Consider the following 27,944-nt stretch of genomic DNA (forward strand, 5'->3'; position numbering starts at 1 on the left):
CTTCCAGAAGAAAATATACACCAGTAAAACAGGGCAAGGATGAAGTAGAGGCTATGGAAGCTTCTCTCAGGCAGATCTCACATCATCCTCCCCTGCCCCCCCCACACCCTCCATGGCTCCCTATTGCCCTCAGCTTACATTCCCCCCTGCAGACTGATTCTCACTGCCAGCTTGATGGCAGGCTCCGGAGAGAGAGGCACAGTGGTGATACTGCTCCTAGCTGCATGGGATGCCGGACCCACCTGCTCTGGCAAGGCTCCTTCTGAATCCCGCCCCGCCACCACACAGCCTCCCCTCTCTTCCCCGGGCTCACCTCCTCTCACTGGGACTACAGCTCTACTGTCCTCTGTCCCACTCCTTGTGTCCCCTCTTTAAGTATTTATTGTGCACCTACTGTGTGCTACACACCTTGCCCTGTACTCCTCCTCCCAGCCCCATGGGAAAGGTCAGTGGGCACTCACCCACCTTATAGTGAGGACACAAACCTGTGAACAGTGAAACAGGAAGTTACCAGAAGTGGTAAGAACTTTGAGGAGAATTAAAATGAGGTAATTGGACACACGGTGTTGGGGACGGGGCTAGCCAGGAAGGAAGTCGGGGTTGGGACTGCAGAGATGGGGCCTGAAGGAAGAATTGGGAGGAGGATGTTCCAGGCAGAGGATACAGCATATGCAAAGGCCCTGAGGTGAGCCGATCTGAGAGCATTTAAATTGCAGCCAGGAAGCTGTGACTGGAGGTGGGTAAGGAGGAGATGGAGGGAGAGGGGACAGGAGATCACAGGGACTAGTCACATGGGGCCTTGTGGGTTTGGGTGAGGAGAGAGGGTGTTGTTTTGAGGGTTACGGCATCTTTGGAGCAAGGAAATGACATGATTAATTTTATTTATTTATTTATTTATTTATGGCTGCGTTGGGTCTTCTTTGCTGCACACGGGCTTTCTCTAGTTGCGGTGAGCAGGGGCTACTCTTGGTTGTGGTGCGCGGGCTTCTCATAGTGGTGGCTTCTCTTGCTGCAGAGCATGGGCTCTAGGCTCACGGGCTTCAGTAGTTGTGGCACGCGAGCTCAGTAGGTGTGGTGCACCGGCTTTGTTGCTCCACGGCATGTGGGATCTTCCCGGACCAGGGCTCAAACCCATGTCCCCTGCATTGGCAGGCAGATTCTTAACCGCTGAGCCACCAGGGGAGTCCCGACATGATTGATTTTTAAGTTTTAAGAAGCCCTGCAGCTGCCATGGAGACTGTTGAAAGGGAAGGTGGAGGCTGAGGCAGCCTCCAAGCCAGAGGAGGCAGGCCTGGATGAGGCAGGGGCTGCAGGGGTTTCTACCAGGTAGATGTGATCTCATCCTGCCCCTGCTCTAACACCTTCTGTGTCTCCCCATTGCCCTCAGGAAAGAGTGCTACTCCCCTGCTGCACCGGGTTGAATAGCGTCTCACAAAAGTTCCCATCCACCTGGCACCTCAGAATATGGCCTTATTTGGAAATAGAGTCTTTGCAGATGTAATTAAGGTAAGGATCAAGCTCAGATCATCCTGGATTAGGGTGGGCTCTGAATCCAATGAGAGTGCTTTTAGAAGAGACAGAAATGAACACACAGAAAGACATGGAAAAGGAGACGATGTGAAAATGGGGGCAGAGCTTGGAGTGACGCACCTACAAGCCAAGAATTGCCAGTAGCCCCCCAGAGTTGAGAGAGGCAGGGGGACAGAATCTTCCTCAGAGCCCTTCAAAAAGAATCAACCGTGCCAACACCTTGATTTCTGACTTCTGACCTCTAAAACCGGGAGGGAATAAGTTTCTACTATTTTAAGTCACCCAGTCTGTGGCTGTTCCAGCAGCCTTAGGAAACTAATACACATGTGAACAGATCACATAGTCAAATGCCCGAGCATTTTTTTCAAGAGGGTCAAATCATACAGTTCCTATCTCAGGATGAAAGGAGGATGCAAGTGAAAAGAATGGTGAGAGTTGGATCACTAAATATCCACTGTGAGGGGAATTCCCCGGCAGTCCAGTGGTTAGGACTCCACGCTTCCATTGCAGGTGGCACGGGTTCAATCCCCGGTCAGGGAACCACAAGCCCCACAGCACCACCAAAAAAAAAAAAAAAAAAAAAAATTCCACTGTGACTCATTCAGACATTCATGTGTTGTGTTGGACGTTCAGTGAGGTTAAGGCCCCCCGTGAGCCATGACAGAGACCTGGATTCGAATCCTGAACTTGACCATTCCCTCCCTGTCTGACCTTGGCAAACAGCCAGCTCCCTTGGCCTCAGTTTCCCCACTTTTTATTGTGATGATTCTCCAATTGTTATTAAGTTTCTGGAAGTGTTGTGGGTCCACGGCTGCCAGAGGACAATTCCACACAAAGGCTGACCCAGGCTTGTACCTTTTTCTTGAGAAAATGCAAAAAGTTTCTTCAGATTCTGTAGGCATCTTATTTATTTACTATTGATAACACAGCAAGAGGGGTGTCAAATGCAGGGAGCGGGGTAACTGGGGCTCCTCTGAGGTGAGAACGTTTGAGAACAGGTGTCTGGCATCTCCATGAAACCAAGGATCCTCCAAGCCAGGTTTGGGATCTGGTGTTTTCCTCAGTTGGCCCCCCAGAGGACAGGTGGCCTTGGTGAGGTGGTGAGCGCCTTGTCCTAGGAGGTAATCAACAAAGTCCCCCCCAGACATGGGGCTTCATGGTGCTGTGTGGCATTAGGAGTTCACCAGACCGGACCCCTGTGGGTCTCGGGCTTCCCCAAGGCCACACCCCAGGAGGGTTCAGTGGGGACAGAGGGTCAGCAGGTCTTGCCGGGTGCAGCCACTGAGGCAGCAGTGACGGACAGGGTTGGTGGCAGCTGCCCGGTGGCGGCGGTGGTGGTGATGGCGAGAGGCCTGGGGCAGGGGCTGTGGGGCGAGTACCAGCACGGGGTCCTCACTAGCCATCAGCCCATGGAGAAGATGTTGTCCTTCCAGCCACTGTAGCAGCTCACCTGGGGACAGGGAGGAATTCAGCATAGAGGGGGGACCCCAGAGGACCCCACTCACACTGCACACACAGCCTCCACTCATCATGCACAGAAACAGAAAGTAAACATTTATTGAGTGCCCAGTGTATACCAGGCACAGATTGAATCCCCCATCCGGATGTGTGCAGTCTCGACCCACACCACACTTAAGTCCCCAGCTATGCACACTCCCACGTGTCACCTATGGTAAGAAGGCACAGACACTTCACAGAGCAGATGACAGAAGGGGTGACATACGACGTATACATGTACACACAGATGCAGGCGCACAGCCTCCTAGCCCCTCCCACTTCCCTGCGCACCTCTGCACACCCATCTGTACCCGTGTCACACACACAGGACACACACGCATGTGACAGACGTTGTACACAAAGCTGTTTGATACTCCCTGCACCGGGGCCGGGACTAGGGTGAAGAGAGCCAGACTCGGGCCTGGAGCCCACGATTTTAAGGGGGCGCCAAAAACCCTCAACAACCAAGATCAAACATACTGTCACGGAATATTTTAAAATTAAAATGCATGCAGAAATTCCTGAAGATCAAAATATTGACACTGTAAATAAAGACAGGATCTGATCTGGCTACGCACTTGTTCAGACTCGCTCACGTCGCTCGCCGCGCACTGATTCCCGCTCCTGGCAGGGGGCGCATCCCCCGTGGACTTGCACACACCCGCGCAGCCGGCAGGTGGACCCCAGAACATGCATGCAAACCCGTCTGCATGCACCTGCCCCACGCCCGGCCCCAGAGACCTCACAGCACAGTCCTCGCCCGCCCCTACTCACGGTCGCCGCCGGCCACAGGTCGCCCATCCTCGGAGGACCAGCGCGGGCCCCCGCACAGCCGCACCAGCGCGCGCACGATGTGGTGGCCGCACAGCTTCTCGGGTGATTCCTGGGCGAGGGCAGGGCCTAGGGCGAGCGCCAAGGCCGGGCCCAGCAGCACCAGCGCCCAGGTGAGCCGACGGGGGTCCATGGCTGCGGGAGGCACCGGGCCCCAGCGGGGATCCCCCTTATAGGCGCTGGCCCGCCCCAGCTGGGAGCCTTGGAGGGGGAAAGAGCATTCCTGCAGGATGGTGCAGGGAGAAGGTCAAGGGCAGGGTCAGGGCAAGCATACTGGAACGCCTGATAGTTGGGTTTCCTTTTTTTTAATGATATGAGTGCCTGACAACGTTTAATTGCGGAGGCATTGGCTTCATAGATGGTTCCCCAATAAATGTGACTAGGTAAAGGGCCAGGCCACCTCCTCCCGCTGAGGCACCTTTGTTTTACACATCTCAGCTGACTGCAGTCACTGACCACTTGGGCCACTTGGTTGCTTGTTTTGTTTTCTCTTCTTATGCTTTATATTCCAACCTATGTTAAATTCACCAATAAAGAGTGAGCCCACGAACTCTTAGGCTCCCACCCTTGACCCCAGTGAAAGCAGGACCCCAGACCCACACTGCTCTCTCTACCCAGGACCTTGCTCTGTGGCCCCGGGAGTGCTGTGTAATTTCCGGGTGTGCTGTGTAATTTATAAGTAATAAACCTTTATTTTCTCAAAGTTTCCTGATGGTTGTTGCTGAATGGCATCTTTCAGTCATAATAAGAACTCAAGGGCCGGTCCAGCCACAACATTGATTTTTTTTAATTAATTAATTTTTAAATTTTATTTTATTTTTTGGCTGCATTGGGTCTCCGTTGCTGTGCGCGGGCTTTCTCTAGTTGCGGTGAGCGGCAGCTTTCTCTTCATTGCGGTGCGCGAGCTTCTCACTGCAGTGGCTTCTCTTGTTGCAGAACACGGGCTCTAGGCACGCGGGCTTCAGTAGTTGTGGCGCATGGACTCAGTAGTTGTGGCTCGCGAGCTGTAGAGGGCAGGCTCAGTAGCTGTGGCGCACGGGCTCAGTAGTTGTGGCGTGCGGGCTCTAGAGCACAGGCTCAGTAGTTGTGGCGCACAGGCTTAGTTGCTCCGCGGCATGTGGGATCTTCCCGGACCAGGGCTCGAACCCGTGTCCCCTGCATTGGCAGGCGGATTCTTAACCACTGTGCCACCAGGGAAGCCCAACATTGATTACTGATAGGCCGAGATCCATACAAAACAGCCATGGTCTCTCTCCCTGGGCCAGGGCCTTGGGCGTATCTCTCCCAGGGGGACCACTGGTTGAGGAGTCTTTATTTTTTAACCATTTTAAAGAGGAGAAATAGATAAACTGAGAAATAATAATTCCATGGGATGGTGGCAGTGGGCATCCAACCAACTGAGACCAGGGCCATTCAGAACCTTGTTGTCCTTATTAGTGGACAAATAAGGAAACTGAGGCTCAGAGAGGGGACCCCCACACTTGCCCAAGGTCACAAGAGGATGGGCCCTGGGGCTACGAGTCTTGGTCGGTTCTGCCTCTCCCACACCAGGGTCTCCTTGGGTTGGGCAGGGGATGGAGGGCCTCTACCAGGTGCCAGTCTGGATGCCAGTTTTACCAAGGAGGGAAACTGGCAGAGAGGGAGGTTACTCAACCCAACGCGGGTGAGACCCTGAGCTGAAAACCCTGCCTTGCAGCCCCTCCCCCTTTTCACCAAAGCAGGCTACGACAGTAGGCATAGAGATCTCTGTCTCTGTCTCTCCCCTGCTCCCTCTGTCTCTCTCTTGAGTCTCTCTTGGCCTTTCTCTCTCTGTCTCTGTCACTCTCCAAATCTTTCCAGCAGTGCTGAGCAAACGAGGGACTGGTTTGGCCCCCACTAATGTTGGACCCCTCCCCATAGCCTAACCCTCCCAACCAGGCCTTGCTCTCTGGCCCCCACTAGAGCAGCCTGTTCCCCCCACCCACCAAGAGCCTGTAATCAGTTCCACAGGACAGTGCCAAGGCCAGCAGCTGGGGCTGGGGGGAGGGCTTCTGTCCTCGAGGGCCCCATCCTCCTGTCCCTCCTCCCCCAGCCTGCCCTGAGGCTCCCATTGTGGCCCCCAGGGGTCTCTATCCCCCAGCCCTAAGCACATTCCTCCCCAGCTCACACCCCCACAAGGATCCCCATTGCCCAAGTCCAGCAACAAACCATCCTTTTCACTGAACTTCTTTATTCATTCAACAAACACTCCCAGAGTCCCCTCTGTGCCCAGCCCAGCCCCCAAGGAGCCTCCACGTCAGAAGAGATGGAGCTGGACGCAGACACCACCCCAGCCCTAGGGTCAGAAGTACAGGGCTGACTGGGAGTGGTGGGAGAACGTTCACTAGGGAACGCTGCAAGGAGGTGATAGCTGGGGTTCTGAGAGATGAATACGAGTTTTCCAGGGAGGCAAAAAGTAGCAGTAAAACCTTGCAGACTGGTGTGAAGGAGTGGTGGGGTAAGCTTAACCTGCACAAGATGCCTTCTCACAAGCCTCCAGAAGTTGATTCTGTATAGCCAAAGGGCCAACACTATTGCCCATCATACAGAGGATGGGACTGAGGCCCAGAGAGAGGAAGCAACTCTCCCACCATCACACAGCAAATAAGTGGCAGAACCATCGGCTCCAACACCTGCGCTCTTAACCTCTGTACTCTGAGCCTCCTTCTTTCACCATGCTGTTCCCTCTGCCAAGAATGCCTTTCCTTCCTTCACCCACTGAAAAACTCCTGTTAGGCTCCATTGTCATCAGTTGTGTGATCCTCTGGTCCAGACTGAAAGGGCCCCAGCGTACAGGGAGGAAAACTGAAGCCCTGGGACACTCAGGTTCAGTTAGGGTGGAGTGGGCCATCAGCTTCTCCTGGTCTCTTACACAATTCTAAACAGTCACACAGGCTCCCCCCAAAAAGTGAATTTTCAGCCAGGGCAGCTCTCTTGTCCTTGGCTTCCTCCAGCTAAAGAGGGAGGGGGGAATAGAAGCCTGAGATCACATATTTAAAGCTATATAATGTCTCCTCTGGAAATGAGAGACAGGAAGCTCCAGGCCAGGCCCTGAGAGGTTGGGAAGAACTCTGGTCCCTCAATTCTGGGGGTGGGGGCTCAGTAGACCCCACCCTTGTATCTGTCTTGAATCTTTACAAGTTCCCAATGCTACGAGGCTGCTGTTGCTCTACAAGCCAGGGGTGCTCCCCCAAGTGCAATGTCATTTGCCCCATGAGGGGGTCTCTGAAGCGGGAGGCCCAGAGAGGGGTAGGTCCCTGATCAAGGTCACACAGCCAGTCCATGGAGACCAGAACCCAGAGGTCTGTGTGCAGGAGATATAAAAAAGACAAGAGAATGGGGTTCTCCCTCTAGACAAGCAGGTGAGGGTCTCATGCCTCTGGACACTATCCCTGGCTTCCACTCCACAGTGCATCCAGCTGGGGGCCCAGGGCGCTGAATGGTGGCCGGTCTTGTGGGCTAGGGGCCCAGCACAGCTTCATGAGCTCATGAACCTGAGGGGTGGGAAGAGACAACAGGGTCACATGTGAGTGGTAGGAAGGACATGACTCCTGTTCGCAGTTTTAGAATAGAAATTAGACTCCATCCCTCCCTTGCTCCAAAGCCTCCCATGGCTCCCTATGGATCTTAGAACAAAATTTCATCACCTCCCCTGCCTCCCTCCCTCTACCATCACCTCCATCACCTCCTCTGTTGTTCCATGCAGCCACATCTGCCCCCATCTCATTTTGTAAATACACCAAACTCATTCCCACCTCAGGGCCTGTGCACCTGCTGTGTGCTCCGCTGAGAATGCCCTCTCCCAGCTTTCCCCATGGGTAAGATCCTCTTCCTCCTTCACCCCCTCTAAGAGGCCATCCCTGACCACACCGCCCCATCTCTTTCCAGACATTGATCACCACCAGAATGTTCTTGTTAGCTTCTGCCGGTTACAGGGAGGAGGGGTAGTATCTCTTCTGTCCCCTGCTGGGTCCCCAGCACCCAGCACAGAGCCAGCACACAGTCAGCGCTCAATAAATGTTTGTGGCCTGAACAGATTAATTTGTGAATGACCAACCACACGTCAGACACTTCCACAAAAGCTGTGATGAGAAACTGTAAGAGTCACCATCATTTATTGAGCACCGACTGTATGCCAGGCTCAGAGCTGAGCAATGGAGAGATGTTAGCTAATCTGATCCTCTCCCACCCTATAAGGCATTGTTATTCCCATTTTGGAGACAGGTAAACTGAGGCTCTGAAAGTGTTTGTGACTTGCCATACAGTGAGAGAGCAGCAAAGTAGAGGCCAGAAATCCCCTTCAGCCTCATGCTCTGGTCCCTGCTCTCAATCAAGAGATGTCTGTGGTGGAGAGACCCAGAGGGACAAGCAGGCTTGCCCAGGCCCCCTGGTGAACCTACAAAGTGGGAAACTGAGGCAGGCCCTCCAGTGCTCACCTCACCAGGACAGGCAGGAGGTGCGGGCAGCCTCTGGCCGTCGGCCAGCAGCTCCAGGAGGCGGCAGAGGGCTGGCACATCTCTCTCACATCCCATCATCCGCAGGAACTCCTGGAGCCAAGGGGGAGGGCCCGAGGTGGGGGAGGAGCCATCCATGATGGAAGGGGGAGTGGCCGCCCGTGATGTGGGGGTCAGCCACAGTGAAGGGAAGAAGGGAATCACCCACCCGTGGTGGGGGAAGGGGCCCTCCTTAATGGAGGAGGAGGAATTGTCTGTGATGCATGGGGGAGGGGCTGCCTGTGGTGGTGTGGGAGGTGGGGGTCTGCCATAGTGAAAAGGGGTCTTACTGGAGCCTCTAATGCTGGGACCAGGGGACCCTGAGCAAGAGAGGGACGCGGGTATAAACAGGACGGGTGTTGGCCAGGAAGGGGTTGGTGGGGAGGAGGGTCTTGGGGGTCCAGGGGTGCCGACTCACGGCTGAGGGGCTACAGCTCTTGTCACTGTAGGTGAAGAGCTCGTACAGGACGACCCCGAAGCTCCAGACATCCGACTGGCGCGAGAAGATGTTGTCCGAGAGGGACTCTGGGGCGTACCTGGAGGGGAACAGGGAGGCCTTGGGGGACGACAGTAAGGCATAGGACGGGAAAGGACGCAGCCTCGGACTGGGGTAGCTGGTCACGGCAGGTGGGAGTTATGAGAAAGTCTCCAACCCTGTGGCGCCCCAGGGCGGGGCCTGGGCGGGGTCAGGGCGGAGCCAGAACAAGAAAAGGAGTGTGGTCCGGAAGGGGCCGGGGCCGTGGGGGCGCGGCCAGGGCGGGCCCCAGACCCTGGGGAGGAGGGGCGGGGCCAGGAAGGTGGGAGCAGGGGAGGGGCCTGGGTAGTGGGGAGGAAGGGTGGGGCAGGGGCGAGGTCTCTACCAGAAGATGGGGCTCTGGCCTGGCTCGCGGACCACGTAGTAGTCTTTGTCGAGCGGCAGCAGCTTGGCGAGGCCGAAGTCAGCGATTTTGACATGCGTCTCGCTCTCCACCAGGATGTTACGGGCTGCCAGGTCGCGGTGCACGCAGCGGCGGGAGCCCAGGTACTCCATGCCCTGCGGGAGGGCATGGAATATGGACCCCAGGATGACTCCGCAGGGGCCCCAGTCTGACATGGAATCCAACACCAGCCCCAACCCAGACCCCGAGCCTAACCCTACCTCTGACCCATCCTGCACTCCAGTCCTGACCTTAGCCCTAACTCAACCCCGCTTCCAGCCTGACCTGGATCCCAAACTTCAACCCTCAGCCTTCCTGGCGAATCCACGCAGACCTTGCCCAGGTCGAGCCAGGTCAGTTCCCGCAGGTCTGACGGGCGCCCCGCCCTCTTCCGACCCGCACCTTGCAGATTTGCGAGGCGTAGAGGAGCAGGCGGCCAGCGTCAAGGCGCGCGCGGTGCCGCTGCAGGAAGTCGCGCAGGCAGCCGCTGGGCAGGTACTCCATGACCAGCCGCAGGCTCAGGCGGCCTAGGGGAGGCGGGGGAGGCAGGGAGGAGTCACCACAGGGCCTAACTTTGTCTACTCCCTCTCCCCACTGTCCTTCCCGGTTCAGAGTAGGACCTCGTGTCCCTCCTGGCCTCAATATTGCTTTCTGTAAAATGGGAACGGCAACAGTGACGCTTATCGCTAATGTCTTTTTGAGTACTTTCAACAATATTCATTGATTCTCTTAAACCTCATAATGACCCATTTTTTCCGGTGGGGAAATTGTCGATCCCAAGGCAGTCTAGATCAGTAAACAAGACCAGTCAGGGGGATATATGTATGTGTATAACTGATACACTTTGCTGTACAGTAGAAACTAACACAACATTGTAAAGCAACTCTGCTCCGATAAAAATTAATTAAAAGAAAAAGACCAGTGAGTAGCACCCGCACTGGCATTCTCAGGCCACCCTAAAATGGTACTGCAGAAGGATGAGGATGTGTGATTTGAAGAGCATCCACTTGGGAGGTGGCTCACCTGGGCCATAGCTGACACCCCGGTACTTGACAATGAAGTCACTGTGCAGGGCTTTGAGGATCTGGATCTCCCGCTGGAAGTCCCTCTGCTGTTCTGGCCCGCTGTGCTGCAACTGCTTCACGGCCACCAGGGCGCCTGTGTTGTCGCCCAGCGGGTCATAGCGGCACAGTTCCACGCTGCCAAAGTTGCCCTGGGGGACAGCAGGGCTGGTGTCCACGTGCATGGGTGCTACCCCACCCACCCCAGCCTAACCCTCCTCACCTTGCCCAGCTGTGAGATGTACTTGAGGTGTCTCTCCTCAAAGATGGTAGGGTCCTGGCAGGCATAGAGCTGGGCACCATTCCAAAGCCCATCATGGGGAGCCAGGGCACCAGGTGTGGGGTCTGAGAGGAGCTCATAATCTGGGGGGCACAGGCAGTGAGTGAGCAGTGCATTGGGCCCTAAGCCCCCACTCCTAACTGACTTGCTGTGTGACCTCCATCTGAAGGCTTAGCTTCTCTGTGCATTATGGCAGGGCCTCTGCAAGCCAAGAAGTACTTTGTGGGGCTGGAAAAAGGTGCTCCTGGGCAAAGGCAGCCCTCTTATGCAGTGCACATGCTGTACACAGACCGAAGGGCATTTCTCAGACTCCACTGCCGTGGGGTATGGTCAAATGACTGAGCTCAGGCTGATAGGGGACAGAGACATGCTGAATGCCCCCTTAGGCCCGGCCCATGGAAACCTAGGTGGGACCTTCTACACTCTCTCTCTTTTTTGCAGAGGATCCAGCAGGGGCCTGAGGCCATGGGATGGGGGGAAGCACAAAGGGAGAGTTTCTTGTTGACCTGGACACCCTCATTGAATGAGAACTAAACATCCATCATGTTCAACCTTGAATTGAGGGGCCTGTTTGTTACAGCAGCTGTTGAAACTCGTGCTGACTGTCACAGTCACCAACCATTCCAACATTGCCAGGCACACAGGGAAACTTCTACATGCAAACTTTGCTCTCCTACTGGGCCCAATATGACATGCCGGCCCTGCCCACCCTGCCTGGCCCAGTGGGCACCTGAAGTGATGAGGCTGTTCAGGTCACGGATGACAGCGCGGAAAGAGGGCCTCTGGCCTGGCTCGTAGGCCATGCACTGTTGGATCAGCAGGGCCAGCTCCATCCACTTGGGTGCAGGCAGTTGCTGCCGTTCCTGGTAAAACTGGAGCTTCTGAGGGCAGGAGGAGGGGCTGGTCACCCCCAGTGTACCTCAGAAGGCACCCCCAGACACCCCCATCCTCCCCAAGCTGGACTTCAGTCTACCCTTCTGTCCAATGAGAGCTCTAGAGGCCAATATGCGTGCTCTGACCTTGGCAGGATCCAGGGTGCTGATGGGCATTGTGACACCGCTGAACACCTCCCAGACTGTGGCACCAAATCCCCACTTGTCAGCTTCCAAGCCAAGTGTTCGGGCCTCCTGGAGACACTCAGGGGCCACCCAGGGGATCCTGTCAGTGAGCACTGGTGGAGGGGCAAGGATGGGATCAGGGATCTGCTTCCTTGCCTCACTAGGCCCCTCCCTCCTCCACCCCTCAGCACTCACTCTCCAGGCTTAGCACAGTGGGGCTGACACCGGGGTCACTCAGCTTGATGAAAGGCAGGTTCCCGTCAGCCCCCTCCCGAGCCAGGAGCACCTTCCGGGCTGAGACATTGCCGTGAGGGAGACCTTTGTCTTCCTAAGTGGACCAAGCATAGGAAAATGCCAAGCATGATGAATGAATATTCTGGCTGGCGAACTCCTGCACATCCTTCAAATCCCACCTGGTACTGCTCAGGCCGTACTTCAGCATGCTCCCTAGACTATTGGCAGTCCACCCCCCATGTCCCACCCTCTTCTCAAACACTGCTCCCCCATCCCATGGCTCCCCACTCCCTTCAGGATAAAGTCAAAGGTCCTCAGCCCGGCACTCAAGGCCCTTTGAGATCCAGCTCTTGTTCATTCTTCCCATGAGCTTCTCTCTCCCACATCTCCTGCCAGGCAACCTGCCTGGTGCACCCCAGGACAGACAACACACCTTCTAAGCTGCAGCCTTTGCCCAGGCTGTTCCCTCAGCCTGACATGCCCTCCTTCCTTTCTCCTCTTAATGAACTTCTACTTAATCTTCAAGGTCCCAACTCTAATGTTCTTTCTTCTGGAAAGCCCCCTGCCCTGGGCAGCCTCATTGCTCACTACTCCCCTCAATTTCCATGAATTACAAGCTGTTCCCTTCTGCTCTTACACCTCTGAACCTGTTTATATGCTGTTCCCTCAGTCTAAAATGCCCTCCCCTTGCACCCTTGCCAAACTCCTGTCCACACGACAGAGCCCACTCTCAAAGCCCCGTATACTCTGTGAATGGAGGGTGGAGCAGCAGAGGAGCACTCACCAGATAGTTGAGGGCATAAGCCAGCTGTTTGATCACCTGTAGTTTCCAGCTGGCCGGCACCAGCTGGCCACACTTGCGCAGATATGTGTCCAGCGCTCCCAGGTATACAAATTCCTGCACCATTATGCCTGGTGGCAGTAGGGAGGGGCACGGTTGGGAGGTAGGACTGCACTTGTGTTCAACAGGCTGTGCCCCAGCTCCACCTTCAAGGGTCCCTTGAACTCTCAGCTCTGACTTCTCCCTCCCCTATTCCTCCATCCTTACCCTACTCACCTCTCTTCCTCCCCATCTCCCATCTCAGAACACTTTGTCTGAAATGCCTGGAAGGTGCCAAGCTCTCTCCATGACTCACTTCCAGCCCTTTGCATGTTCTGTGTTTCTGCCTGGAACATCCCTCTTCCTTCACTTCCCTAATGCCTATTTATCCTTGCCTTTCCAGCTTAGAACTTATCCTTGCCTACCCAGAATCATTGCTTGACCTCCAAGCTGGGTTAGCAGCCTCTGATCACCCACAATGCCCTGCGCTGCCCCCATCACACAAAATCATTTATCATCCTGATCAGCTTATCGTGTTCTACGCTAGGCACCCAGCTCCTGGCACATACTCGGCTCCCAATAAATAGCTGATGAGCTGAACTGATGGAACCGAGGCTTGGAGAGGTAGCGTGGACCTTGCAAAGCTGCAACAGAGTGAGAGTGGAACCCAGGTCTGCCTGACTTGAGATAATTTTGGGGGGCTGGTATTGGTGGGAGCCTGGAGTTGCTTGCCCAAGGAGTAATGATTCAGGGAGATGGGTATAGGCTTGGAGATTTGAGGGGGAGGGTGATAGACCCTGGTGGAACAGAGCCCCAGCCAGGGCAGGCTCTGGATGTGTACGGCTATTGCTGCTATAGATGGGCTCAGTGAGGCAGGGCAGGGGTGGGGCGGGGAATGTCTCTCACTGTCTCCAGCCATGCACACGCCATGGAGCAACACGAGATGCTGGTACGACACTTGGCTCATCAAGGACGCTGCTTCCAGGAATGACTGGGGAGGAAAGAAGGGAGAGAAGATGCATGGGTTTCTTCCACTTCAGGGTCAGACCAAGGACCCCAAACTTGCTGCTCTCACACCTGCTTAGGAGACCTGGCCGCCAGCATCCTTTGGCCCTGGAGTCCGCCATTAGTGCACACAGCACTCTGTATCATGATTTTCTGATGGAGGCAGGAAGTCCCCACTGTATTCTACCTTGAATCTCTCACACAAGTGGGAGATCTGGGGTTTGAGAAGGGCTCAAACCTTCCTCTGTGTTGCCCAGCCCCTGCTGATGCCTCCATCCGCATCATTCCTCTCTTCTACTTTGCTCGTTTCTCTCTGACCCACTGGCCTCCTTGCTGTTCCTTAAACATGCCAGGCTTGGCCCTGCCTCAGGACCTTTGCACTGGCTGTTCCCTCTGTCTGGTGTACTCTTTCTGTTTGCATCTAACTTCCCCAACCCTTCTATATTTCATGGAGATGCTGTGGCTACATTTCTGTTGTTTTAAGACCCTGTGTGTCTCAAATTTCTCTGAATCCATGACTCTCTCTCCACCCAGGCCCTAACCCAGGAGGCCTGGTCCCACCCTGCTCACCTCCATGCAGTTCTTGTGCTTGGCATCCATCACTTTGAGCAGCACCTCTGTCTCTCGGGCCTCCCCATCCACAACCTCATGGCGACAGCCCCGGTAAATCTTGGTAAAGGACCCGTGACCCAGGTTCTCATGCTGGAGAGTGAGGGGGCAACATGAGAGGCCAGTAAGGGGGCTCCCATGGATCCAGTCCCCTAGCCCTGGTCCAAGCAAGGCACAGGACTCATTTTACAGATGATGAAACAGAGGCATGAGGAGGTTACATCACATGCCTGAGGCCACACAGAAGAGACGGATGTAGACCTGGTCTCTCTGGATCTCAACTGAGGCATCCCCCCCATTTCCTGGGGCCCCTTACCCACTCCAGGCTGTCAGCAGGGATCTTGTGAAATGTCATCTGACTCAGCTGGCATTGGGATTGGGGCTGAACAGGGGATGATGTGGGTGGGTTGCAATCTCTCCGGACCACAATCAGGTTGGACTTTTCTATGGGGAGTGGATGGAGGAAGAAAACCAGAGGTCAGAGGTGAAAGGTCCTCAAAGGTTTGCTCACTCCCTGTCTCAGTGTGGGGTCTTCTTCAGAAGCCAATACTAAGAGGAGGACTCGAGGGCACATAATTTATTTGAAAGGAGACTCCAGGAAGTCCCAGTGAGGGGTGGGAGAGTGAGACAGAGAGGGAAGGAACCCTGCAGTGGGTGCAAATGAGCAGGTGATGCTGTGGGCAGCCTGGTCTCAGTCCTGCTAGGGATTCTGGGAGACTCTGGAGAACTCACACCTCAAAGCTGTCCCATCGAAGGGGTTTGTCTGAGAGCAAAATTCACCCAGAGGAAGAGGCAAGAGATGGACAGAGGCTAAGTGCTAGTGACATCACTCAGGTCCAGCTGTGCCCGGATCTAACCATGCCTGAAAGCACCCTCTGTCCCACGAGTCCCGAATCACCGTTTTTTCCCTCCTAAACTACCTTGATCTGCAGTCTCTGCCACTTGCCATACAAGAGCTGGAACAGACACAGAAAGGCAGGGACCCAGACTGATCACTCAGCTCAGGGGAGAAAGCAGGCTCACCTTTGGGTCTGGGGGTGCAGCAGAAGGTGAGGTTCAGCTCAACCCCATCCACGTGCAACCCACCACCCCAATAGGCTGCCAGGAGCTCTCGAAGACTGCTGTGGGGCTGGCCAAGGCCAGCCAGGGAGAAGGTTCCTGTGGGGTCGCACCGGATGAGGCAGCCCTTGTAATCAGGGCCCAGGGGGGTCTGCAAAGAGGAGTGGTCCCTGAGTGGGAGTGGGCGGCACCCTCCCCCTCAAATCTCCAAGCCTTTGCCTATGCTGTTCCCTCCACTGGGAATGCCTTTTCCCTCCCCTTCTTCAGGAAGTAATGCTGACTCATCTTTCAGTTCTCAGCTCAAATATCATCTCCTCCAGGAAGCCCTCCTTGCCCTCCTGGCCCCTATGGTAGACTGACCGGGACACAGACAGTTAGGAGGTAGCTGTCGAAATCCTGGGGACTGCGGCGGAGAACGTAGGAGCCGGGAAGTGAACCCCCAGTCTTGAGTTTGTTGATGGCAAAATCCAAGCTGTGGGGAAAGGTGGGAGGGAACTGAGATTCGAAGATGGAGAGAAACAGAGAGATAGAGGCACAGAAACCAAACTAAACCTGAGTTCTAATTCTGATTTCTCTGAAGCCCTGGGAAGGTCACCAGGCAACATTCCCTCACTCTCTCCCATTTATAAATTGAGCCAGAAGTTGGGCTTCTGCCTCAGGGATTAAAGAGGAGGCTGCAGGTGAAGCCGGGCACTGCGAGCATCCCCAGAAAATGGCTCTGGGGCCTCGAGGAGGGAAGCGGCTGCCCTGGCAGCAGAAAGGAGACCCCAGACTCGTTCAGCGCCAACTATGCACCTGGCGCTGTTCAAGCACTTGATCCCTTGTCCAGGGCTCCTGAAAGGCGAGGACACAGAGGCTCCAAGAAGGGGAGTGACCGAGATTCGGTCCCGGTGAGTCTGGCCACATGGGGGCGGGTCCTTACGTGATGGGGCCATGGCACTGCTCAGCCACCTGCTCCAGCAGCCGCGGCGGCGCCACCTCCTTGCAGAAGTAGTGCCCGGAGTCAGTGGTCAGCCGGAAGTAGCCATCCACGAGCGCCACGAAGGACAACGCTGCGGGCAGCCCCGGGAACTCGGCCTCCTGTGAGGATCCGCGTCAGCGCACGCTGCGGCCCGAGGGTGACAGTCCCGCATCCCTGCCCTCGGGTAAGGCAGGAGGGGAACGGGGTCCAGCACCCACCAGGATCTGGTTGTCTGTCCTGGTGATGGTGACCAGGCGGTGCTCCCCGGCGGGGCCAAAGCGTGGGGCCTGCTTGATGCTGATATCCACGATTTCTGGAAAGTCGCAGAAGGGCTGGAGGACCTGGGAAGAAGGGGGAGGACTGAAGCTGAGGATCCCTCCCACTCCGAGCCCCCAGTCCCTTTTGGAAGCCTGGACCCCACCAACCCGTACAACCCATACTCATGAGACCCGCCCCTCTCAGCCTCACCCAGTCACATCCCTCTCCCACCCCACCACTGCCAAACCCCGCCTCCTCTCGGCAGGTCCCCCACCCCACCTCACCCCGAGCCCCTCCCTCACTTAGCTCCACTTTATCTCGCGGTGTCTCTTAGTACAGTCGGGAGCCCCACCCACCCTCAGTCCTGCCTCTTCCCTCGACTTGCAGTTAGCCCCACTCTGAACCCCGCCCACCCAACTAGCCCCTCCTTCTACGCCCCGCCCATTTCATTCCCGCCTCCTCGCTCAGCCCTACACCTCACTCAGCAGGGTGCCCTCCCCCACAAGCCCTCTCACAGTCCCTCCTCTCTTCGGCCCCGCCCCTTGGCCCCGCCCCCGCCGTTGGCCCTGCCCAGAGCCCCAACCCACCCGACCTCGCACCTCGTGTTCTCCCGGGCTCCAGGCGATGCCACTGCCGCCAGCCACGCGGAGCTGCCCCGGCGCATCCTGACCACCAGCAGCTCCGGGGAGGGCCACGCGGAAGGTCTCGGTGGCCCTGTCTGGGTCCAGCCGCTCGAGGTCCATGATGTACTTGGCCATGAGCGAGTGCTTATCAGCCTGGCAGGCGGCCAAGCGGCGCAAGGCCCGGCGCACTGTCCTTCGGATACGCCTCCGCGTCACGAAGTTCAGGCCCTGGATCAGGTCGCGCAGGCCCGGGGGCAGGCAGGCCTTGTAGCTGCGAGCGGAGGGAGTGGGACCCTCAATGTGGAGAGGGGCCTCCGCAGGGAGGGCAGGGACGTACATCAACCCAGACTTTAGTTGAGGGGCTGGAGTGTTGCCTCACTAGGGGGGCACAGAGACACACTCAGGGACAGGCATGGGCGTAGGGCCTCTATAGGAAGGGCCACTGGGGCCCATAAGACAGACAGGGACACACAGTCCTTTTAGCTGCCTGAAGCCCGACAATGGAGTCTCAGCGGGACTGTGTTGAAAGGAGGGGTGTGGGCTGGGTCACATGAACACACTGGTGGCTTGTAGGTGGGCAGCCCCAAGGTGGGCCTGGACTCTGGCAGTGCTCTGGTGGAGCCATGCTGGCTCACTCCCAGGTAGAGGCTGGGCGCCACAGCCTGGAAGCCCTCACCTGATGGTCTTCAGCAGCTCCTCGGGCCGCTGACCCTGCTCGAGGGCCATCTGGGCCAGGTCCAGCACAGCCAAGCTGAGACACTCACCCTGCTCCTTGAGGCTGAGGCCCATCGGGAGGCGGCCGCTGACCAGGTCATTGCGGTGCTGCAGGCCAGTCACAGCCCAACCATGAGCCCTGATGCTGTTCTGTAGACCCCCACACCTGGGCTGACCTCCACCCCTGGACTGCCGCAGGGAGGGTCAGCCGAGGCTGCCCAACCACAAGCCCTGATGTTGCCCCAGGGACCCCACCCCTGGGCTGAGCCCCAGGCAGACCCCTACCTGGGCAAAGAGGTGCTCCAGGACTGGCAGGTCAAGGATGGCACTGGCTACGTCCTTTCGTAGCCCAAAGCGGTGGACCTTCTCTAGCCCAAACCAGTTGGGGAAGTAAAAGCTGTGCGAGAGGGGAGAACGCTGGAGTGGGGATACGATGGAGGGACTGTGCCAGGACCTCAAAGAGCCCAGGTTATGCCACTGACTTGCTGTGTGACCTTGGACAAGTGACCCACCCTCTCTGGCATTAGTTTCCTCACCTGTGAAATGAGCAGTGATCATGCCCTCCCTGGGGCATCCACCAGGAGGTACATGGAGATGATGATTGAGGGGTCACTGTTGTTTTAAACTCCCATTTCCAAAGCCCTCAGCCAAAGGCATGCCCTCTTGGTATCATTTAACCCATACCTGTGGCGGGGGGGGGGGGGCAGGGGATACTTCCTACCGGAGCCTGTAGACAAGGACCTGGGTGCCCGCGTCCTCCACGGAGAAGATGTGGCTCGGGGGGAACCAACAGGACAGGTCCTCCAAGGCCAGAGCAAAGAGGGAGTGGTACACGGGCAGGATGCCTGAGGGGACGCCCCCATCAGTTCCCTCCAAGTCTCCCCATCTGTCCCCTGCAGGGCTGCCATGTTATCCCCATGCAGCCCCACAGGCTTTTTCTCACCTTCAGCTCTGACACCATGTCCCACCCCTGCTCGCACCCATTCTAGGGCTCCCCATTGCCCTTAGGAGAGAAGCCATGTGCTCAATCTGCTTCTCAGGGCTCCCTGCCCCTCTACCCAGAGCATCTCTTTCCATGTACAGTTTACCTCGAGGGATGACTAGCTGTTTCCCCTAGTATACCATCACGCCTCTGAGTCTTTGCCATGCCATTTCCTGTGCACCCTCCTCCCTTACCACACCCCTACTCATCCCTCTAACCCCAGCTCCAATGCTGACTCCACTTGGCAGTTCTTCCAGCTCCCAATCTGTGTTCCGCACAGTCCTACCCCTCCCTCTGGCCAAACATTCTAGGGACCCACTCACCACTGGCCTTAGCAGCCCAAACACATAGCTCTTCAGCTGAGTGGTCCCCAAAGGAGAAGGATAGGCACTGTGGGGGTCCAGGGCCCCGCGGGGGCAGCAGCACGTGCAGGGCACCAGCCTCTGAAGAGGAGAGGCTGCAGGAGCGCTGAGGGATCAGGGGCGTCTCCTCACTTGGAGGTGCCATGAGTGCAGCCTGCCTGGACACAAAAAGAGGCAGCCCCTCAGCTGTGATCAGGGGACAAGGCTACAAAGCTTCTGGGGTGGGGTTGGGGGCAGAGATGCTGATGGATGAGATAGGGATGAAGCCGGAGAAAGAGGGAGGAGACAGGGACAGAGAGAAACTCAGAGATGGAGAGAGACAGAGAGGGGGAGCTGAGTGTGCAAGGTGGGTGAGGAGCCATAACCCCCCAGGTGAGGGCTGTGCTGGGAGGCTGCAAGACGTTCACACAACTTTGTGTGGACTCACACTCCAGACTCTTGGTGCCCAGGACAGACATCTCTAGTCGAACTCCAGCCTCCACACATACCACTTCTCCAACCCTCCTCCAGACAGTCATGACCAATCAATCACAGATATAGGGATTTGCTAACCGGAAAGCAGATAGATACTGGCCTGTGCACATGGGTGGGGATAGAAGTGGCCATCCCTCCCTGTGAAGCTGGAGGATTCAAGCACTTCTGAGGCTGGGGCTAGAAGCTTTTGCAGCTGGTGTGGTGCATGCCTTGGGGGCAGATCCAGACTGATGACTCAGTCAACAGAGATCTCTGTGTCTGTCTCCCCTGCTCCCTGCATCTCAGTTCCTTTCATCACTCCCACCATTAGGTCCCCATAGTAGGAAGCCCTCCCTGGGATAGGCCCAGGAGGAAACCGTCCATCTTATTCTCAGGCGTTCTACACCAGCCAACTTCCAGATCTCTGTCGCCCTGGGGAACCCAGAGCTCAGGACCCCTGGCTGGGTAGAGGGAGGAGTAGGGTTTCAAACCCAATGAGGAAAAGGGGGGAGACAGAGAAGATCCACTTAAATTGACCCAAATGAAGAAGATACAAAAAGAGAATGTTGGATAAAAACTATGTTCCAAAATAATAGCAGGACGGGGGCTGATAGCATTAATTAGAGTTTAACACACCCAGAATATAAGCCTGGGACTGGGGATAGGTAAAAACCCCAGGCTCTGGGTTCAAATCCCAGCCCCACCGTATTCTGGTTTCATGACCCCAGCAGGGCTTCCACTGCTGGGACGCAGCTTTCTCGGCTGTGAAATGTGCTGATTCCCACCTGCTTCAGTGAGGTAGCTTGCTGAGCCCAGCCTGAGCTGTCAACACGTTTAATCCACGCTAAGTGGCACAAATCCTTGGTGACATGCCCAGCAAGCCCTTGACAAATGCCAGATGAACCAGACAGGAAGGTCCCTTAGCACAGTGGTTAAGGGGTTACCATCAGGGAGGCAGGGCGTGGGGGAGAGAGAACTTTCCCCAAGGGACAGTCCATTGTCACCAGCTCCCAGACCAGGAATTGGAACGTTCCCGTCCCGTGAGCTCTGACCCTCCCCGCCACCACCCCATCTTGTCACTCCCCACAGAGGTGCCCACAGTCTTATTTCTAACAGTCGTCCTGATCTTGCCCAAATTTGCACCTTTATGTAAATGGAATCACACAGTGTGTCTTGTGTTTAAAATAAATCTTAAAGAAACATGATTTTTAGGGCTTCCCTGGTGGCGCAGTGGTTAGGAATCCACCTGCCAATGCAGGGGACATGGGTTCAAGCCCTGGTCCAGGAGGATCCCACATGTCGCGGAGCAACTGGGCCCACAAGACGCAACTGCTGAGCCCATGAGCCACAACTGCTGAGTCCACATGCCACAACTACTGAAGCCCATGTGCCTAGAGCCTGTGCCCCGCAGTGAGAGAAGCCACCGCAAGGAGAAGCCCACGCACAGCAACGAAGAGTAGCCCCCACTCGCCACAACCACAGAAAAGCCTCCTCACAGCAATGAAGACCCAACGCAACCAAAAATAAATAAATAAATTTATAAAAAAAAAAACAAAAACATGATTTTTAAAATATCGAAAGTAAAAAAAGAAAGTCTGTCTGGAGCCCAGAAAAATGCCCCTGTTTTAACACCAAAAGTCCCGCATGCCGGGAAGGTTGGCTGGTCCCCCAGTGTTCTGGCCTGGGACCTGGGATTTTAGGGGCATCAAACTGTCCCCTCAGGGACCGGGAGCCCTGGGCGCATGCGTAATGATTCTTTCAGGTCCAGGAAGCTGGGAATTCGAGGCCTCCTATGCAGAACGAAACTGAGGCCCAGAGAAGGGAGCGCTTTGCCAGAGGCCACACACCCAGCTGACATCTGGCAGCTGTCCTCAGAGGCCTGAAAGGCAAACTTGCCTTTGTCCCCAGCTGCGACCATCCACACAGTCTCCTCCCACGCCCATCCCCGACCAGAGCCCTGTGACACCACCAGCTCTTACCTGGAGGTGAGGACCTCTGGGCCAGCTACGGGACGGCAGAGGCGAGCAACAGCGGGAGGAAAGTCCCACTCGCTCCTTCCTGTGTGGGCCCCTCAGCTTCCTGAGCTGCTGTCACTTACCGAAAGTCATGGTCATGTGGGCGACGGGTTGGGGGGGTGCGGGGAGGGGCAGAAAGTTCCGGAAGCCTCTGCAGCAGCAGTCCTGCTCAGACAGGCTGCTGGAGACCCCAGACCTAAGGGAAGGGGTGACAGCACAGAGAAGGGCCCAGGTCACACAGGGGGACCTCAGCAGGCTCCAGGACTCACTCTCTGTGGGGCCCTGACAACACCCTCCGCTTCTCCAGCCTCAGTTTACCCATCTGTGGCATGTGTAGGTTGGGCACCTAGATTAACTAATTTCGCACCTAAGGAAGGGAACTGGGCTGGATCTGTCCAGGAAGGAGGCAGGGAAGTTGCCCCAGACAAAAGTCAAGTTCTCCTTCACGGTATTTCTCCCATGAGACCCTGGGAGGGATAATAGCTCACTATTGTGCTCTGTGCCCTAAGCCCAGCCCTAGAAACTGTGAAAACCAGACAGACCCGGACCTGCCCTCAGGCTCACTTCACTATCTGGTCTGGCAGGGAAGCAATTAATCATTATGGATAACAAAGAAAACCAAGGTGACAGGACAGGCACAGGCTGGGGCTCCAGTGCAGGGGTCGGAGGCTCTGTGTAGAGGCCAGGATGGATCAAGCAGGAATCTGAAGCGGGATGAAGAGGGCTCCTGGCAGAGAACACGACAAGCGCAAAGGCCCAGAGGTGGGAGTGAGTCCTCTGTTGATGAGGTTTTATAAACATGAAAGCTGTTTATAAACATAAACATAAAAGCTGTTTTATGTTTTATAAACATAAAAGCTGTTTATAAACATAAACATAAAAGCTGTTTATGGCCCCAAGGGCGTGGCTGGTGCAGTGAGGAGGGAGGGGGATGGCGGGCAGTCAGCTGGGGTCAGATCACAGCGGAGTCTGATGGATGCTTTTTAACACCCCTGAGGCTGTCATGAGTGGAGGAGTGGGGCAGTGTCCAGGTCAGACCCAGGCCAGTGTCCTTAGTAGGATACACACCCCAGAAGGTAGAGCTTTGGGGATAGATTTAAGAGGACACTTGCATCTCTGTAATCCCGTCACAAGCCCTGGCACAAAAATGGCTTTGGTACGATTTTGTTGACTTTAATTCAGTCACCCACAGACACTTCTTGGGCACTTCCTGTGTGCAGGGCATTGGGGACACAGCAGGGGAGGGAGCAGACCCAGTCTCTGCCTGGTGGAGCCAACAGTCTAGTGGGGGAGATGACAATAAATAAACTATTATCCAATCAGTGTTTCAGTGGCCCTCGGTGCCAGGCTTCTAGGAGAAACGCTGAGTCTGGGAGGGATGCGTGGAGGAAGTGACTTTGACACTGAAATCCAAGGACAAGTAGAATTAACCAGAGAGTGATCTGGAGGCATGGGGAGTTCTGGCAGAGGAACAGCGCAGGCAAAGGCTGAGAAGCTGGGCAAGGTCACAGTGTTCCTGAGAAGGACAGGGTGGCAGGGAAAAGGTGTGCTGAGACGTTTGGAGGCATCAGTGGGGCCTTGTGGGTGGAGGGAAGAGGTATGAGGTATGTCCTCAGCACAGTGGGAGCCAGAGCAGGCTTGTGGCAGGAAGTGCTGCATGGGAGCTTAGCCATAATATTTTTCTTTCATTTCCTGGGTGGCTTCAGCAGAGAAGAATGCAAACGTGTACTCCCATCCCTGGCCCTGAGAGGGAGGTTCCTGCCCTCCAGGAAGAACAGTGAGTCTCTAGGCCCCTGACAACTCTATGGTCACTGTGGTATGTTGAGAATGAGCAGGAGGGGAACAGAGTCAGGACAAAGGTGGCACCACCAGTCCCAGATAGGAGCATGTGACGTCTCCATGAGGAGATTCCAGGAAGCAGAGCCCAGAATTTGCCCAAGAATAAACTGGAGGGCTTCCCTGGTGGCGCAGTGGTTGAGAATCTGCCTGCCAAGGCAGAGGACACGGGTTCGAGCCCTGGTCTGGGAAGATCCCACATGCCGCAGAGCAACTAGGCCCGTGGGCCACAACTACTGAGCCTGCGCGTCTGGAGCCTGTGCTCTGCAACAAAAGAGGCCGCGATAGTGAGAGGCCCGCGCACCGCGATGAAGAGTGGACCCCGCTTGCCGCAACTAGAGAAAGCCCTCGCACAGAAACGAAGACCCAACACAGCCAAAAATAAATAAATAAAATTTAAAAAAAAGAATAAGTTGGAAACTTCAGTGATGCAAATATCCCAAATTTTCTCGAGGCAAAAAGCCATAAATACAAAGGATAAACAAATGGAACTGGAAACAAAGGTAAGCTCATGTCATGGATAAAATATCTTCATAATATAAGCAACTCCTAGAAGACAATAAGAAAATGCCAATGACTTAGCAGGATATGAATCCAGAAATCACAGAAAATGAAATACAAATGGCTGTTAAACCCAGAAAAAGATGCTCAGCCTCACTCATAATAAGAGAAATGCAAATTAAAAGCAGGATTGACCCTTGAATAACATGGGGTTGCACTGTGAGGGTCCACTGATACACAAATTTTTTTCAATAAATATGTACTACAGTACTACACATTCTGCAGTTGGTTAAATCAGTGGGCCCTCAGATAGGGAGGGCTGAATATAAAGTTATGCATGGATTTTTGAATGCATGGGGTCAGCACCCCTCACCCCCCAAGTTGTTCAAGGATCAACTGTATAGTGAAACCATATGATTATTTTAATGGATGCAGGAAATGATAAAATTCAACACCTATTCATGATAAAAAGTCTTAGCAAACCATGTGCAAATGGGAACTTCCTCAATCTGGTAAGGAATACCTACCAAAAAAATCTACAGGTAATATTATACTTAATGTAAAAGACTGAATTGTGTCCTCCTGAGATTGGGAAAAAGACAAGGATGCCCATTCTCACCTCTTCTATTCAACATTGTTCTGGAGGTCATAACCATTGCAATGAGGCAAGAAAAATAAATAAAAGGTTTAAAGGTTGGAAAGGAGGAGGTAAATTTGTCCCTGTTTGCAGATGATATGATTGTTTATATAAAAATCCAAGGGAATCTATGACAACTACTAGAACTAATAAATGAATTTAGCAAGTTCACAAGTTAAAAAATTAATGTGTAAAGTTCAGTTGAATTTTTATATACTAGCAGGAAACAACTGAAAATGAAAACAATCTTAAATGCCATTTGCAGCAACACCAAAAAGATAAAATACCTAGGAATAAATCTAACAAAAGAAGTCTAAGATTGTTATACTAAAAGCTACAGATATTGCTGAGAGAAATTCATGAATACATAAATAAATGGAAAGAAATACCATGTTCATGGGTTGGAAGATTCAATGTTATTAAAACATCAATTGTCCCCAAAATGGTCTACAGAGTCAATGTAATTCCAATCTAAATTCAGCAGAATTATTTTTTTATAGAAACTGGCACTGACTTTAAAATTCATATAGAATTGCAAAGGGCCAAGTTGACTTTTAAAAAGAAGATAAAATCAGAGGACTTATTCTACCTAACTTCTAGGCTTATTATAGAGCTAGAGTAATCAAGACAATTTGGTATTGGTGAAAAGATAGACAGGTAGATCAATAAAACAGAATAGATTACAGTAATGGACTCATATAAATATAACCAGTTGATTGTTGACACAGATACTAAGGCAACTAAATGGAGGAAAGGAAAGTTTTTTCAACAAACAGTACTGGAACAACTAGACATCATATGGGAAACAATTAACATCAACGCTTACCTCACACCATACATAAAATTAACTCAAAATGGATCACAGACCTGAATGTATAACCTAAAGGTATAAGACATCTAGAAAAAAACATAGAAGAAAAATTTTTGCAAACTGTGGTAGGCAAAGTTGTCTCAGCTAGAAAACATTGATAAGTTAGAATTCATCATTTTGCTCTTCAAAAGACACACAGAGGGACTTCCCTGGTGGTCCAGTGGTTAAGACTTCGCCTTCCAATGCAGGGGGTGCGGGTTCAATCCCTGGTCAGGGAGCTAAGATCCCACATGCCTCATGGCCAAAACACCAAAACATAAAACAGAGCAATATTGTAACAAATTTAATAAAGACTTTAAAAATGGCCCACATCAAAAAAAAATCTTAAAAAGAAAAAAAAAATCTTTTTAAAAGACACCACTGAGAAAACAGAACGGCAAGACATAGATCAGGAGAAAATATTTGCAATGCATATATTAAATAAACAAAATACCTGTATCCAGAATATATCAATAACTCTAACAACTCAATAATAAAAGACAAACAACTCAATAAGAAATTGGGCAACAGATTTGAACAGACACTTCACCAAAGAGGACGTATGAATGGCCAACAAGCACATGAAAAGATGCTCAACATTGCTAGCCATCAGGGAAACGCAAATCAAAACCACATGAAGATACCACCTCACACCCACTAGAATGGGAAAAATTTTAAAAGACAGACAATAACAAGTGTTGACAATGCATTGCTGGTGGGAACGCAAAATGATGCAGCCACTGTGGAAAAGAGTTTGGCGGTTTCTTAAAGCTGAACATAGAATTACACTCTGACCCAGTCATTCCACTCCTAGGTATTTAGAGAAAATAAAATGGATGTCCATGCAAGGCCTTGTATTCCACCATTCATCGAAGCTTTATTTGTAATGGTCTTAAACGGAAAACAACCTAAAAGTTCATCAGCAGGTGAGTGAATGAACAAGCTGTGGTCCAGCCATCCAGTGCAATACAACTCAGCGAAAAAAGGGAATGAACTATTGATACAAACAATGACATGGAACAATCTCTGAATCGTGACGCTGTGTGAGAGAAGACAAGCACGAAGCTTCCATATAAAATTTTGGACTGTGCAAACTCATCTTAGTGACAGAAAGTAGATCAGGGTTGCCTGGGGATGAAAGTGGAGAAAAAGCACAGCAAAGGGGTGCAGGACACTGTGGGGGATGGCGTTCATGATTTTTTTTTTTAATAAATTTATTTTGGCTGCATTGGGTCTTCGTTGTTGGGTCTTCGTTGCTGCATGCGGGCTTTCTCTAGTTGCAGCGAGCGGGGGCTACTCTTCGTTGCAGGGTGCGGGCTTCTCATTGCAGTGGCTTCTCGTTGTGGAGCACGGGCTCTAGGCGCGCGGGCTTCAGTAGTTGTGGCACGTGGGTTCAGTAGTTGTGTCTTGCAGGCTCTAGAGCACAGGCTCAGTAGTTGTGGTGCACGGGCTTAGTTGCTCCGCACATGTGGGATCTTCCTGGACCAGGGCTCGAACCCGTGTCCCCTGCATTGGCAGGCCGATTCTCAACCACTGCACCACCTGGGAAGCCCGGTGTTCATGATCTTGATCGAAGTCATGATTTCATAGATTTACACACTTGTCAAAACTATGTAAAGTGTGCATTTTAAATAAGTGCAATTTTGTGGACTCCAATTATACTTCAGTCAAGCCGAAAAGATGGGTGGTAGGGAGGAAGGAATACCAAGGGGCCGTTTCCCACCTGTCAGACCATCACAGATGAAAAGTGTGAGAACTTGGTGTATTCTTGAGGGTCTGCAGGAACAAATTCTCGTTTGCTCTGTCAAGAGTGGAAATGAGGGAATTCCCTGGTGGTCCAGTGGTTAGGACTCCTTGTTTCCACTGCTGTGGGTTTGATCCCTGGTTGGGGAACTAAGATCCTACAAGCCGTGTAGCACAGCCAAAAAAAAAAGTGGAAATGACCCAGCCCAATGGAAGGGACCAGACGAAGCTGAAGAAATCGCCCTGAAACCCAGCAATTCTCCTTCTAGCAAATAAGCCTTCCAGGAATGATACCTATGCAGTGTTATTTATTCATCAAAGCACTCTTATAACAGCAATCAGTTGGAAACAACCTAGATGTCCAGCCACAGGGGATTCACTGAATAGAGTATGGCCATTCTCAGCATGAAATATTATGCAGATATGCAAAAGAATAAGGTAGCCCCAATGCTGACAGTGTGGGAAGACCTCCCAGATATTCTGTGAGGGAAAAAGCAAGGTGCAGGAAGTCTGGGCAGGAAGCTTCAGTTTGTATAGAAAGAGAAGAGACAATGAAGATTTCCTCGTATTGGTGAAGACTCTCTTTGCAGGGAAACA

At 53.5% G+C, this 27,944-nt stretch overlaps 2 protein-coding genes across 2 annotated transcripts; both read right to left on the bottom strand.

Annotated features, from left to right (window-relative positions):
• Positions 1 to 877: 877 nt before the first annotated feature.
• On the bottom strand, positions 878 to 4,321 carry INSL3 (insulin like 3). Its single transcript, XM_079916326.1, has 2 exons — positions 3,802 to 4,321; positions 878 to 2,980 (listed from the first exon to the last, which is right to left on the bottom strand). The coding sequence occupies exons 1-2, from the start codon at positions 3,989 to 3,991 to the stop codon at positions 2,769 to 2,771; spliced, it is 402 nt and encodes a 133-aa protein (XP_079772452.1). The 5' UTR covers positions 3,992 to 4,321; the 3' UTR covers positions 878 to 2,768.
• A 1,741-nt stretch (positions 4,322 to 6,062) lies between these two features.
• Positions 6,063 to 21,782, bottom strand: JAK3 (Janus kinase 3). Its single transcript, XM_079917868.1, has 24 exons — positions 21,745 to 21,782; positions 19,274 to 19,470; positions 18,690 to 18,813; positions 18,254 to 18,365; positions 17,931 to 18,076; positions 17,231 to 17,525; positions 16,592 to 16,714; positions 16,335 to 16,492; positions 15,773 to 15,884; positions 15,377 to 15,563; positions 14,670 to 14,797; positions 14,315 to 14,446; positions 13,646 to 13,730; positions 12,704 to 12,831; positions 11,881 to 12,013; positions 11,647 to 11,798; positions 11,358 to 11,508; positions 10,571 to 10,710; positions 10,310 to 10,499; positions 9,689 to 9,813; positions 9,230 to 9,402; positions 8,788 to 8,905; positions 8,313 to 8,423; positions 6,063 to 7,370 (listed from the first exon to the last, which is right to left on the bottom strand). Exons 2-24 carry the CDS (start codon positions 19,455 to 19,457, stop codon positions 7,263 to 7,265), a joined length of 3,315 nt encoding a protein of 1,104 aa, XP_079773994.1. The 5' UTR covers positions 19,458 to 19,470; positions 21,745 to 21,782; the 3' UTR covers positions 6,063 to 7,262.
• Positions 21,783 to 27,944: the final 6,162 nt, after the last annotated feature.

Source organism: Stenella coeruleoalba (assembly GCF_951394435.1).
Source record: "Stenella coeruleoalba genome assembly, chromosome: 3".
In the NCBI taxonomy this organism is placed as follows: domain Eukaryota; kingdom Metazoa; phylum Chordata; class Mammalia; order Artiodactyla; family Delphinidae; genus Stenella; species Stenella coeruleoalba.